At 38.6% G+C, this 15,564-nt stretch overlaps 1 protein-coding gene across 1 annotated transcript in view; it reads left to right on the top strand.

The window, feature by feature from the left end:
• The window catches only part of LOC139700118 (ATP-binding cassette subfamily G member 4-like), a 62,878-nt gene that overhangs the window by 43,533 nt on the left and 3,781 nt on the right, over positions 1-15,564 (top strand). The window contains exons 2-7 of the mRNA XM_071598642.1: positions 1,378-1,495; positions 6,212-6,413; positions 9,117-9,262; positions 9,915-10,165; positions 12,923-13,239; positions 14,322-14,490. Of these exons, the coding sequence (XP_071454743.1) occupies positions 1,378-1,495; positions 6,212-6,413; positions 9,117-9,262; positions 9,915-10,165; positions 12,923-13,239; positions 14,322-14,490 (1,203 nt within the window). The remainder of the gene's footprint in view (positions 1-1,377; positions 1,496-6,211; positions 6,414-9,116; positions 9,263-9,914; positions 10,166-12,922; positions 13,240-14,321; positions 14,491-15,564) is intronic.

The raw sequence follows: 15,564 nt of genomic DNA, 5'->3' as shown, positions 1-15,564 counted from the left end.
CTGTGCCCGTCAAGGGACGTGACATTGAGCACGTATACACAAGCGTGCGTGAATGTACGTGACACGCGTGAACGAGTTCTTCAAAGCACACTAATTAACAGGTCTCCTAGTTCCTTCATGAGCTGTTTTTGTTGCATTGATATAGTGAATTGGATATACTTATTTCAGCGGGCAGGCAAATTGAAAAATTATTTTTTTCAGGATCTGTAATTGAATACCACTGCATCGATGGAAATCTTTTAGGCGAACTTGACAGCTGGAAAGACCGCACCTCACGGACTGCCATTCCGTGACACGCGTCGAAACTTAGATGTTCGGCCCTTCCTCGGAAGTCTCATGACGTTTATTTTCTTCTCCATTATTTCGAGCGGAACCGAAGACCTTCAAGCTTGAGGCACGCGATTAAAAAAACCTCTCATTTTAATCGCGGTCACGCAGATGGGAACTGGGATCACATTCTCCGAAACCTCTCTAAAGTCCCTCCTCTTCATTCGCTTCGACTGGAGAAAAGAGCGGCCTTGTGGGACCGTGTATGGTATCTCGTTTAATGCACCGAGAAGGAGAGCAGGTTTTTAAAGTTTACGTTATGCATGTATATGCATGCATATATATATATATATATATATATATATATATATATATATATATGATGATGAGGAATGATGAGGAAAACATTTGCTTCTCAGGCTGTCTGTATGTAAGTATATAACCATATATAAACACTTTTATATTCTACAGTTATATATATATATATATATATATATATATATATATATATATATATATATATATATATATGCTTTCGTAGGCGTAACACGGAAGTGCCGAAAAGACTAGTAACACACAATATAGAAACACAAAAAAAGAAGAACACTCACACGTTATTTCTTGATATTTCGACGGAAACAATCCGTCTTCATCTGAAGGTATAGAAGTAATGAGAGCAGTCATTACTTCTATATCTTCAGATGAAGACGGATTGTTTCCGTCGAAATATCAAGAAATAACGTGTGAGTGTTCTTCTTTTTTTGTGTGTCTATATAGTGTGTTACTGTGTATTGTACTATATATATATATATATATATATATATATATATATATATATATATATATATATATATATATAGAGTACAATATATATATATATGTATAGTACAATATATATATATAGTACAATATATATATATATAGTACAATATATATATATATAACTGTAGAATATAAAAGTGTTTATATATGGTTATATACTTACATACAGGCAGCCTGAGAAGCAAATGTTTTCCTCATCATTGCTTCAATCAAGCTTTTATCAGCTTCAAATTTTTGCATCGTATCCATATTGTGTCTCTAATAAATTGAATTTCTTTCTTCCATTAGATGGCACCAACGTCCTCAAATCCGTCAGCGGCCAGTTCCAGTCTGGAAAATTAACCGCCATCCTAGGACCCTCTGGGGCAGGGAAAAGCACACTCATGGACATCCTATCAGGCTTTCGGTAAGATGTGTGGTGCATTGCAGGAGTCGAACTAGATTTGAACTACTGGATTGTCCTCATCTCCCCTTTGCTCATATTCCCAGTAAGGTCGCCAATTCACCACTCATTACTTGGGGATACGATGATTGCGGTGACTTATGGGTGCGGGAATTTTTTAGAGAAGGGAGGATTAATGTGTGTGTAGGATGTCACAGCCTGGTGCAGGCCGAAGAACAGAGCTGTAAAGCAGGCAGGAAATAAATAGCATTGTAACTGCTAGGGGTAGAAAAACATGGTAGAAGGAGACGCGAGTATATACTATCTGCTATTTGTTGTCAAAGAAGGCAGGAATGGATAGAAATGAAGCTGACTGGCTATATAATGCTGGAGATCGTGATGGAAGAGAGAATAATGGGCTAGCGAATTAGGATGATTAGAATTGTTAGGCATTTTGGACGGCATGAAGGGAGATGGAGAGAGTGCGGATATGAAAAATATTTTTGAAAAAAGTAGAAGGAACGATGATGAGGGTGCCGAGCTACTGGCTCTGGCCCCCATTTCGTTTGTCAGGTTTGTACAGTGCCCGTTGGCATTTCAGCAATGTTTCATTCCTTAAAAATTACATTTGAAGCATCGTGAATGCTGCAGATGAAGAATGATAAAATGGTAGAATGGCAGGTTTAACACAATTTGAAGTCCTTAGTTTAATTTTTTCAGGTCTACGAAAACTTGCGAAAAAATTACGTTCATTAAATCAATACCAAATGAAAGTTTTTTTGAAAAGCAGGTTCACAAAATCTGGTACCTAGTTTTGAAGTGGAATATTTATTTAAAGGTAGATTTAGATATTGTCTCAGCGGTCTACTCAGGTGGCATCTCATGTCAAGCCGGGCACTGCGCTCGCAAATAAATCGTTAACTTAGTTCCTCATTTCCTAGAGACTTGCAATTAACAATTATGAGTGATTGACTACATAATACTGTGATCCAAAACTCAATGGTGCTTTCTTCAGTTTTGTGCTTTAAAATATAGATATCCTTCCCTGTGCTCTTTCAGCGTACATAACAAGTGAATTGATACTATTTTACTCGCACCGTTTTGGCGGTCTACGGAGGGGAACGCCACCGGACTGCCTCAAAACAAGTTTCCCATTGTGGCTTATGTTTCCATGGATCCCACGCCGAGCGTCCGTATTAAAATCCCGGCGGTGGCACTTTTCGCTGGCATTCTGATTCGTAGGTGGATTCCGCGTGGAGAAAATTTCAAGCACACTCCATGGGACGTTAAATCGGAATCCACGCAAGGCTTCTCTTGAGCAGGACTGAGTTGAATAACGAGTTCTTCCGCTGATTTGCTGAACTATCTCAACCATTTCCCAGTCTGATACCCGTCTTCCTTCAATGCAACTCTCACCAGACGGTTTATTTTTTATTTAGAGCAATATTATGACATGTTTTGGTTCCGGACGAGCTGTAATCGAAAGGACATGACAAACTTAAATATAAATTGTTTCTAACAAACTTGTCCATGCAGCAGAAATGCTAGCGACGTATGTCGTTGCAATAGTCTCAAAAGGTATTTCTTTTGGTCTGTAGGTAACAATAGGTTTCTTGATTCAATTACGAAACGGTTTGTGATTAAAAAATTCATCCGTATAGGGATAATTCTGATTTCAGTTTATTGTTTTCAGTGACATTTACATATTGGTTTACAATAGCAGGGCGAGATTAGTATCTGTTCTATTTTCCCCTTCCTTTCGTCCAAACTAGCACGACAGTAACTGAAAACTTAGAAGAAAAATGAACCACATTGTTTTATCTATACTACCTTGATCAAAAATTTCCCGGAATTTATTCAGAAAATTAAAAATACAAGTTTATTCATCTAAATCTATATTGTCCCCTTCAAAGTAATCCCCATCGACTGCAACACACTTATGCCAGCGCTTGATCCAATCCTCGAAACATTTTTTATATTCGGTTTTCGGTATGTCCATCAGTGCTTCCTGCGATTTTTCCATTACTTCCTCTCGGCTGCTAAAACGCGTTCCCCGTAATGGTTTTTTAACTCGATTGAACAGAAAGAAGTCACAGGGAGCCAAATCAGGTGAATTCGGTGGCTGTTGAATGGTATTTGTTGCATTTTTCGTCAAAAAATTACGAATAATGATAGCACTGTGCGACGGTGCGTTATCATGGTGCAAAATCCACGAGTTTTCTGCCCACATTTCTGGTCTCTTTCGGCGAATTGCTTCACGCCAACGTCTCATAACGCCCAAATAATACTCTTTGTTTACTGTCTGGCCTTCTGGCAAAAATTCATGATGCACTACACCGTTGTAATCCATGAAAACCGTCAGCATTGCCTTCTTTTTTGACTGAAAACGACGTGGTTTTTTTGGTCTCGGCTCATTTGGTGAACGCCATTCACTTGCCTGATGTCTGGATTGCGTGTCGTACTCATAAACCCACGTCTCGTCTCCAGTAATGATCCTTTTGATGAATGTGGGATCGGATTCAGCCTCGCAAATCATGTCTTTTGCGACGTCAACACGGTCTCTTTTTTGCATGAAATTGAGGTCTTTTGGCACCAACTTTGCTGCTACACGACGGAAACCCAAATCATTAACCACAATGTCTTGGGCGGATCCATAGGCAATGTTCAAGTCCTCCGCTATTTCTCTGATGGTTAATTTGCGGTTATTGACCAACATTTCTTTTACTTTATCAATTTTTTCACCGACTTTAGATGTCGATGGTCTGCCACTGCGTTCATCATCTTCGATTGACTCACGACCACTTCTGAACCGCTCGTGCCACTGGTAAACGACCGTTTTTTTTTAGAGAATCGTTGCCGAAACACTTTTCCAACATTTCCAACGTCCGTGCGCCACTAAATCCGTTTTTTACGCAAAATTTAATACAAGTTCGTTGTTGCAAATTTAAATCCATTTCTGCAATTGTAAAAAATCGCCAACATACACAGAGATAGATGTACTCTTGGCTACGTAACTTTTGCAAATGTCAAGTTATGACACTAAGATTTAAAGGGAATATCAACAACAGATGTACCAATTTAACAAAAAAAACAGAACTCAAATCGGAACGATGGGAGCGCCACACGGTGGTTATTCCGGGAACTTTTTGATCAAGGTAGTATTATGTCATGTTATTTTCCATGTTATCAAACTCCTTTGTCCAAAATCATGATCCGGTGAGAAGACTGCCTCACTCCAAAATTAAGAACGATGCAGTTATATGCAAATTCCAATTCCGCCGAGGAGGTTATTTCAGTTTATATATTAAAACTTCGCGGCCACGAGGTATCACTTGAATACGTTTCATAGTATTGGTAGGGTAACGGTTCTAAACACCCGAACAGATCGCGATTATCAAACCTCTGCTTATTTATAACAAAGGTATGCAAAATCTAAATTTGATAGTTAGAGGTTATGCTTAGTTCACAATAATAATTAAAGTGACTGAGCAAAGGTTTTCAGAGAATTAGTACATTTTTTTCATGGCCTGGATAACGATTGCACATCTACCACCAAAAAAAAGCAATCTGTATTTTTGCACTGGTTTCCAAAGTGTGTAGGTACCTGTACCATGCATAAATGGAGAAATTTGTTTAAATTATTGTGAACGAAGAGAATGCTTCACGGGATTTGGAAGCCTATAGTGGGGGTTTGAGACTGTTAAATTAATGGGAATATATAAATTCGTGTATGCTCAATGTGGACTTTGAGGGGGAAATAATGCAAACTTCGAAATTTATTCTTCGACTTGCTGGGCCACAATTGGAAACTATAAGAGACTCTCATGCTCTCGGATCCTATTGGCTTCCTTAAATAAGTGGGCTATTCCCCATAGATATGTAAATGCTAGTGAAAATAATGAAAATATAAACATAATTATTGAACCTTCTTTTAAAAAATTATAACTGGATATATTCTAAATTTCACGATTAAATCAATGATTCTTTATGCCTAATGACCGAACGTCATCTATCGTGTGCCTTTTTCGCGTCTTACTGGATAATATGCGGGTATAGGTGTACCACAGTTACATTTTTAATTAGCTTAATAGTGTATTAAACGTGCCTTTCTGAGTCGTTTGTTATAATTGGATGCTTCGTTCCAGAAACACGTTTTTGTGAAATACGTGTATGCTCTCTTATGTATGTATATCTTCCACTTCATATCACATGCCATAATACCATTCATCCACCCTTACTGCTCGTCTCGCCCACCCGTCTGATGTCAGTCACGGAAAAGGTCTAAGCGCGCATGCATGTGAGTATGCACGTGTGCTCAGACATAGGGTCAAGGGGACAGAGCGCACGTGACCGGAGGTGATCGCGGGCCGTACAAAAAGGGAAACACGAGACACACGTACCATCGAGACTAATACAGTTCAGGATTACGGAATCCGTCTCCCACGCCCACTCGGTGGATTATTCATTTCTTCACTCAGATCTCAGACATTTCATCTCACTCTTTCTCATAAGTCCTATATATCAAGTTACGCGATTTTTTTAAACTTTCTGAAACAAACGACTAAGCTTGGAAAGGAAGAGTCGCAGTCAGTTTTAGCGCGTGGATTTTTTTCTGAATTTACGCATGCAAAATCAATTCACCTAGTGTTTTATAAGTGAATATTTTGTTTACCTTTTTGCGCAAATTATGGTAACTTCGCCACTTAACCCAATCATATTCAACTTACTTCCTCCGCGCAGTCGGAGCAGCGGCGGCGTCTCTGGGAGACTCCTCAGCAACGGCCGCCCAAGGGTGCCCAGGATATTCCGAAAGCTTTCGTGCCACGTCCCGCAAGAGGATTTGCTCCAGTCGAGGATGACGGCGGAAGAATCCTTATTGGTATCCGCTCGGCTGAAGATGCCGCCTGCCTTGGCCAGATCAGAGGAGCACCGCGCCATGGTAGTGAGTATTTTCGACGAAGGTGTTGTACATGGCCCTTGAAAGAACCCGCATGTGATTCAAAGAAAACTTCAGGGTTTTTTACTCAAAGCTGGATGAATAAATTGATTTCCGGAGTGACTAGATAATAATCCTTCATTTTGAGGGGAAAATAATTCTTTCAAGGCAATAGTAGTGATATCGAGATGCAGCATATTCATATAATTAATAATGTGGCGCCGCAACTAAGCTAATGTCATGTGGTGATTAGATTTGTTGACATGAACCCCATTGGGAATTACTGGAATCCGGGCTCTAAATTAATCGGGAGATCCCATTATTCGTAGGACGAAATAAAATCACAATCAATAACTCACTCGTTTTCGATAAAACGTCCATTGGGCCAAAGTTGACATGCATTATGATACAATGGTAGTAATATTCTGTTTTTAGCCCATAACAGATTTTAATGGCATTGGCTAATTTGTTTTTGTGGATTAAAACATTTTTAATGGAGTCAACTCTCATAGTTTTGGCTGTGGGTCTTTGCCTCTTCCCAAATATGCTGACGTAATGATGTATACCACGTTTCTTTGACAGAAAATCCTGGCAGAGCGAGTACACGGTATTTGAGCATGAATTGGGGGAATGAAAGAGTCTGTTTAGGAATTTTACGGGCCGCATATGCCGATTGAAAAATAGTCTATTTTAATCAAACTTTACACCCCATGACCTTTGGTAGAGCGTTGTTTATGGAGAAGCGCGACCAACATAGGTTCTCTGGGTTTTGCTCAATATCCATCGTACGACGATAGTAGTTATCTTTTTACTCAAAACGTGTGTGTTGGAAAAATTATTCAACATAAGAGGTGATCCCTCAGTGATCAATTTTTTCCTGACAAACTATTAACACCAGAAAGTTGAAACATCTGTTACTTCCCATCATAGGGGTGCTCACTTTTCACAATGTTGGTGCCATGATTCCAAGGCAAACGAGAACAGGTCACTTTTCCCATTGGCAAATTTATGATACAAGAGCGACCCGCATTGAAAATGTACAAAGAGTGTCCTCCATCATCGGATAAAGCCAAGAATTGCTAAGAGCGAGGTCGAGGTCGCAGAAAGCATGAGTTACCACTTCGAAGTTGTTGCAAAAAAACTCTAAGAGTTAAGATCGCTCGATGAGTATTTTCTCCGTTGGCTTGATGGAAAAATACTCGAGTCGTCTTTTCCTGTCGTTTTCCCTGTAATTCCTGAAGGTGATTTGTCCACAAAATTTGTTTTTAGTATGCAGCAATCACCGCAACTAAGTAGGAATATGACTATGTTGTTCGAAAATATGTCCTGGTTTTCCGTCCGTCTGATCCGTGGCCGAAGGTTTTTGTTTTCGTTGCCGGTAAACGTTCGGCCTTTTTTATATCATTGTTTTTTTTTAATTGTAGCACCTCCGGACACGCATTTTTCACATCCATAACACCATCACCGCACGCCTCACTCCACTGACGATGGATTTTGACCGGTATTAAAGCACGCAAAAGGAAAAAACAGATAATTACACGCTGCTCTTTTAAACTACACCATTGTAAGAATTGAAAACGCGTTTCAGGGTAGTGATACTTTTACCTATGCTCTAAACGGTACAACCATCTCTTTCTCAAATTTACACAGAGGGTACTCGCATTTTAAGCTCAACTACACCTTTCCATCTACTCCCAGGCCCAATAAAATTGAGATATCTTAGACCTTGAAATCACCTCGTGAACGTCTCCACTTTCAGCTTCGGTATTTAAATCATTATCTTGGGTAGTGCTTGTTTCAAAGTGAAAGGAAAAGAGGCCCGTAAAATCTCTTACAGGCCTCATTTTCTTTAAAACCTTTAAACCATGACCGCATCGTATAGTCATAATATAAAGACTCTGGTCCGAGGATTAAGTTATTAGGCCGAAATAATTTGACGTTAAGGCCCGAAATTATTACTATTTTTAGAATGATAAATTGTTTCTCGAGTAAATTTAAATATTAAGGATTTTGGAAACGTTCAATTTCACCCCATCAGAGAGTGAAAAACCACTACTCAATGCAGAAAACGATGGTATATCATGTGAATACAGATAAAAATTAAAGACAGGTTGAAAATTATGATATTGGATAAGAAATACGGAAACGGAAATAAATACTGTAAGCCTGACTCTCATACCTATCGTAGACCAAAGTATGCGTTTTTACGCTAGATAATACATATTTTCGTAATCTAAGGAGATGGATATGAATTAAAGTAGTGATACCTTGGCTGGGGGTTCAAACTCTTACCTTTAGTGTATGCATACTAATATTCCTCTCGCTCGAAGGCAATCGCGTTCAAGCATTCAATTATATAAAACTGAGGATCGCATTCATTCCTTAAAATGGGAAGGAAGTCCCTTTTCCATGAAAAGTAAAGATTGGGTCAAGGTCCTGAATTGCAAGATGGACGATTTGATCCTACAGGCGAAGCACATACATTGGAATTTTATTTGCAAACGAGCTCTTTATTAGAATGCATTTACGTAAATAGTGTTTGCCTCAATTTGATGGCTCAAAATCTCTTAAAAACCATCTAGATGTTATTCGCTTCCTCTATACCTCTTTTTCTCTTTCTTTAAACCATCTAAATCGATCCTCGGTAATTTGTTTTAGTTAGAAACCATAAAAAGCCCTCCATAAACTCTAATATGACGTTTCTTTTAGGTTACAAGTGTCCTGAAAACACTCGGACTTTTAAAATGCAAAGACACAATGGTGGAGGAGCTCTCAGGGGGTCAGAGGAAGAGGTTATCCATCGCCCTTGAGCTGGTCAGCAACCCTTCCGTGTTCTTTCTTGACGAGCCAACCACGTAAGATACACTACTCCATATTCAAGAAATAAAGGAATCCTTATTTTTTTATGCCGTAATGATTGTCATGACTGCCTAAAAAATTTGAACAATATGTGAAAGTAATTTTCTGAGAGTTTTCGTTCATACATGAAACAGAGAAAACCATTCAGGTTTTAGTTGCAAAGAAAACTAAATATTTTATGATATTTATTATGAACAACTTGATCATGTGAAAATAATTTCAAATAGACATTTGCTCAAAACACCCGGCATTGTGTGCGATCTCCTAGAACTAAGTTGAGAAAAATAATATATTGAGAGTCTCAACTGATGCCTTTTCGGGGTAAACTTAAAAATTATAGCTAGTCGATAAATATGCACTTTGAATTTAAGTATCCCACCAGTTTTTGCTCCTAACTGCCAATCACTGAGCGTTCCAGTAGCTCCACTTAATCTCTCACTCAACCTCGTATCCCTTCGTCGCACTCATCATGGCGGAATGCCGAGTGAAAATAATAATAACGACGAAAGAGGAGGAAGACGAGCGTCGTATCAATCCGTCCATTTCTTTCTCTTCGAAATCGCCTCGTTCCAATGGGACGAGCCTTGGTGGCTGCCATCTGATTCCGCTGCTCTTCCTTCTCGACTCTTTCTCCCCTCGCCTATCCAGCGGCCTGGACTCGGTGGCCATGAGGGACTGCGTATCTCTCCTCAAGCTCCTCGCGCAGCAGGGCCGGACCGTGGTTGCCACGCTGCACCAGCCGCCCGCCTCTATCCTGCTGGGGAAGGTGGACCACCTGTACGTGCTGGTTCGGGGGCAGTGCGTCTATCAGGGGTGCCCCCATGGACTGGCGCCCTTCCTCGCCTATGCTCTTCACCCGCAGCCCCCGTGCCCCATCTCTCACAACCCCGCGGATTTCGGTGAGTTCTTGCCCGGAGACTGTCATGGGCAGCCGCGCTGCACGACAAAAATTGATCTGAAGTTTCGGTGCGTCGACATTTTGATGCAAGTGGAAGGCGTCGCATAGCACATTGAAACGTTTTTGGGTACATATTACTTTTAAAAACTTTTTTTATGGCTTATTTTTCATTTCTCTCTCTCATTTTGATTCCAAAGAAACTTTCAAAGACATAAGGTATTGAATGCAGCTACAAACGATATTTCTCGATTTATTTTCACTGGGTATAATCAGTTACTTGATCTCATTGCCTCCCGGTTAATGTGGAATGTCGATATTGGTAATGGAATACGTAAGTTCCCTATCGTATTGCTTAGGTTCTCTATGTGATATCGGACGAATATCGCCCCTTTTCACAACGCGTATACCAAATATCTATCACTGCTATCCAGGATTTTTCAAATAACAACATGGAATTCGAGTAAAATATTTCTTGACGTATTTACTAGTGTTTATACGATAGGTAAAAGATTTAGTGGGGCCTATGTTTTAAAGGAAGACTTTCGGAAAACAGAAATCTATATGAAATAATAGTCTGTTCATGTAGTAAATTGCTTATAAATGATTTTGATTTTTTGTTTCAAGAGGTATTGAAACTTAATCTTCGTTCCGACGACTCGGTCTCAATACAGGGACGTCTGAAATATTTCTGAATAGATTATTAAACTGAGAAAAATTGTTGATTAAGGTATAAGATGGTCAATTGTCTAATATAGGGAAGGTATATCTGGTGTTTTCTCGTTGCATCTCCTAAATAAATTCATCTCGGGTCTTCAGCCGAATTAGGTATTCCATCTCCTCCGACGCTTCGATGACCGACTCACTCATGGAACTGTCGGCGGAGAGGAAGAGCCAAACCCGGCGGAAGAACTGAAAGGGATATACTCATGGTAAAATCTGAAAGGGCCATTCATGGTAAAATCGAGTTTAAGACTCAGTCCGTTGTCATACATTTCTCGCATGTCCCACAATTCGACTTATTTGTAGCTATAACGGGTGAGAGAGTAAGTTGGTATGAATGCTCTTTGAAAATATTTTCAGTGATTAAGGGACCGATGCAGCGTTCTGAAAACAATACCATGTTACCAAGTACCACGCTATAAATTCAAATTTTTGGGTGAAACTAACGCTGTTGATTATTTTTGCGTATTGATACTCATTTACTCCATATTTCATAATCCGACCCGAGTCTTCCTGTCAATTGTCCGTAGCCTTGGGTCCTATCCACTGGGCTACCGCAACATCTTTTAAATCGATAAATATACGAGGGAGTAAACTTAAAAATATATTTACGTCGTAAGTCAAATGCTAAGAGAAATTATTTTTTTGTTTCCATTCTTTCCTTTGAATGAACCACAAACTTTGTACGAGTGTACATTGTAGATTCATTTACCTTTATTAGCAGCCAACAGCGAAATATTCACATGAGCGGCGAGATATTCAAACTGAAAAAATGCGAAGAAAAAAATGACGCGGAGCTAATGGTAATCACGAACCTTTCCTTGGAGCTCAAGGAAGACTCAGTGAGTCCACTGATTATATTCCTCCTTCGGAACCGATCTTCCCCACCATTCCTGTCACCGTGAATCAGAAGACGCCGAGTACCTACTAATCTCGCCGTGATAGGCATGCAAGTTTAAAAACTTCCCACCCATGAAGTCAGACACGTAAGGATTCGGGGTCACCCTCTCCGCATCATTAGTTCAGACGCGTTCCACATAGATTGCGAGACTTAAAAATGATGCAGGGAAATTCTAACAAACCCCCCCCCCCTTTCTTTTGATGGATATGTGGGTTGCTGCACGCTTAGGATACAACGCAGCTTTCTCCTTCTAGATGGCTCGACTTTAGTTTTCACTGGTGTGAATCTTAAAAGGTAAGATTGAGTTGAAGTTGGCGATTTGAGCAAAAATCTTGAGAGAAAGCCTGTATATGACATGTTAGAAAATAAGCTGAGGATTCACACATGCATGCAGAGACACATGAGCCTGGACATTTTCCAGGCAACTATATATAAGGACGGCTCTCTGGAAATCGTTCAGATTACCTTAACGGTGACGCTTTGGTGTTGAAAAAAGCATGGAGAGTAGTTATTGAAACATGATAAGGTATTTTATTTAAGTAGTAGATTTTACATGATTTCCCAAATTTAAGATAGAAAATTCGAAATTCGCTCACATCAAATAAATGAATTTCAATATGCAATGTACAATGAGTAGAAGTGGTGATAATGGGAGATGATTGACAGCTAATGTCATTAATGCAGAAATTGTAATATAGTGGGTAGAACTCTTGGCTACTGCCTGGAGGGCACTAATTTGATGCTGGGTCACCCAGGGCACCTTCAGCTTCACTTGAGCTGTGTGATTTTTTATGGAGGCAGATCATCCTGGCAAACCACTGGTGGCAAAGGGAAAGGAAATACCCCCCTAATTGCTCTGTTGGATGGATTTTATATCCTATATGTGGCTCAGTATTAAGTGATCTCCACCCTCACCTACCAAACCAATCTTTGGACTGATTATTGATATTGGTTGTTTAATGAATAAAATATGGATGGCAAAGCTGTGAGGAATAATTAAAATTATATGCTATGCAATGTACATTCCCGTGGTTTAATCCAGTATTATTTTCAGTTTATCTGCCCTTATATGTATGAATGCCCATGCAGAATTTAAGATTTGTTACTTTTGGCCTACATATTGCTCTTTTCTTATAGTGATTGAGATGACCCAAGGGCCTCATGAGGCAAATGTAATCCTCCTCACAATGGAAATATTAAATGGGAAGAGAACCTGCTCAATGGTGGAGCCTTTGCTGGATGATGATGGGGGAGGGAATCCTGATGGTATAGAGCCAGCTTCCAGCACAGCAACCCTTGCCATCGACCCAGTGAAATATCACTGCATTGAGAACGATAGGCCTGAGGTAGCTGAAGGATCCATTGATATGGACATGGTGGTCCAGGGTCCTTCTGAATGGAACCAGTTCCAGATCCTCTTTGGCCGCATGGTTCTACAGATGAGGAGAAATAAGGTAGGTAATAAATAATTTTGCCGCAATAATTGCAAATTACCTAAAAATATATCTCCCCATAGAAATGCTTACCTCAATCAGCCATTGATTTATTATTAGCTCTTTTTTGAAAAAATTCTGTTGGAAAATTGTCAAATGTCTGTTCTAAAAATAAACTGCTGAGATTAAATGTTTGAAGTTAAGATGCTTTCATCATGATTCCATTTTATTGACTCAATAACTCAATGGGTTAGTCACTAAACAAAAGTTCTTGTAAAAAAGAGACTCTAAGGTTTCAATGGGTAATAGCAGAGGGAAAGGAATCACAGTAGTTCCATAATCATATTTATTGAAACATTAAGATGGTATTCTATCCATCCTACCTCTCCTTCTGAATGTCTTATATTCACCTGATTCACCCACTTTGTAAAATGGAGCAGATCATTTTATTAAATGTGTTCCTACCATGGAGTACTGGCATTATGGTAGTTGGTCTGCCTTGTTTAAATGTCGAATTACTGGTGAATCAGTGAGATAGGACAGGATATTAATTTTTTTATGTTATTGAATAGGACTCTATCATAATGACCATGAAAACAACTTTGCTTGGAAGTTGAATAACAGCTGGACAAGTTTTAGATTCCATTAGTATTTAGCAGCTAGACTATCTAATAAAATGATTCTCTTCCGTACAACTGCATCCTTGAGAAAACTAATGAATGTATTTATGTATGCTGACATACTGTTCTTGCCATTATTAAAATATACACCAGTGGGGTATTGCAGCTTGAGTATTTGGCAGCTGACTGAGGGGGTTTGAGTTAAAATCCTGGCCATCATAAGCTAAATCCAGGAAGAGATTTTTTTGCCTATGTTAGGTTGTCAGTACCTATATAATAGATTAGAAAAAATTTCATTAGCCATTGGTGTGTGTGTGTGTGTGTGTATATATATATATATATATATATATATATATATATATATATACACACACACACACACACACACACACACACACACATATATACTAAATATATCTTGTTTTTCTCTTCCATAAGTGTTGTACATGAGGTCAAATAATTATGACCCTAATTTTTCTCCAGGTTGCCTTATACCTTCAGCTTCTACATTATACCTTGACAGGATTAATTATGTCTCTCATTTATGGAAAACATTTGAATGATGCTGGGCAGATGTTCCTCAACTTGAAATTCTGCCTAGGAATCACTGTCTTCTTCACATACACCCAGATTATGGTGCCAGTGCTTGTTTGTAAGTTTTTCACTCTTGTTTATTGAATGGGTGATTGTTATTTGCAATGTAATATCAAAGTTATTGTTAACGTTTTGGCTGCTCATGCTTGACTACTCACCACTGCTTTAGAGAAGTTGTCTTACATCATGCCAGATTTCTCCCCCTAGTAAACTCATGTGCAGAGACAAATAATTTCACATCTCACTAATTTTGTAAAACTTGAAAACAAGTACGTGTATGGAAAACAGTAAGGACCAAGCTTGTGAGCACTTATATATCATTTTCCATACTTATATTTTCTTATTAGTCATAAATATTACTTTATATTTATGCCTAACTTATGACATATAATCATTCCCTCCATTTGCATGCTCAAATGCTGAATCCTAATACTCATTTTCCCAAATTTCCTATACCTTTGAAATAATTTAAATTTTTCAACTAACCTAATCATTTGGGCCTATAAAGTAAAAGAGTAAAATTAGGAAATGTAAGAAGATGGCGAAGTATGAGGCTTTGTGGGATAGTATCAAAATGTATGCTTCACATGTACTGCATTTATGACCTTGATGAACACTAATATCCTTTAAAAAATTCTTCTCACTTTCAATAGGAATTTTTGGCTTTATGATCCTTGAATTTCATATATCTTCACCAATATATCAATAAACATTTTTAGCAAAGAAATCTTCAGTTCTGATTTCCTTGACTGTTTCAGAGGAAAAGTTAATGAAGAGCAACAAATGGATAATCTACTGTTTTTGCTCATTGTGCTCTATGATCAAAATTTATTAAAAGAGCAGATTAAATGTAAATGATACAAAAAAGTTGACCTAAATATTATATAATTGGCATGAACCAAATTCAGGAAAGAAAAAGCTACAGTTGAATGCAAATATTCCAGGAAAATATTTTTAAACTTTTCTGCTCACATTTAGAGTGAACTGGAGTGATTTCATATGAATAAATTAAATAAAAAGATTGAATAAATGAAAAACTCCAATGGCTGTACACAGTTTACCTTTCAAAATAAAATACAAATGAGATTATTTGGCTAACGCCACAAGTCAAAGGGTAAATAAGGAAAGGGAT

This window comes from Hetaerina americana, unplaced genomic scaffold (assembly GCF_022747635.1).
Source record: "Hetaerina americana unplaced genomic scaffold, ioHetAmer1.1.p SCAF_10, whole genome shotgun sequence".
Taxonomy (NCBI): domain Eukaryota; kingdom Metazoa; phylum Arthropoda; class Insecta; order Odonata; family Calopterygidae; genus Hetaerina; species Hetaerina americana.
This window is presented reverse-complemented; position numbering and strand designations above follow the sequence as displayed.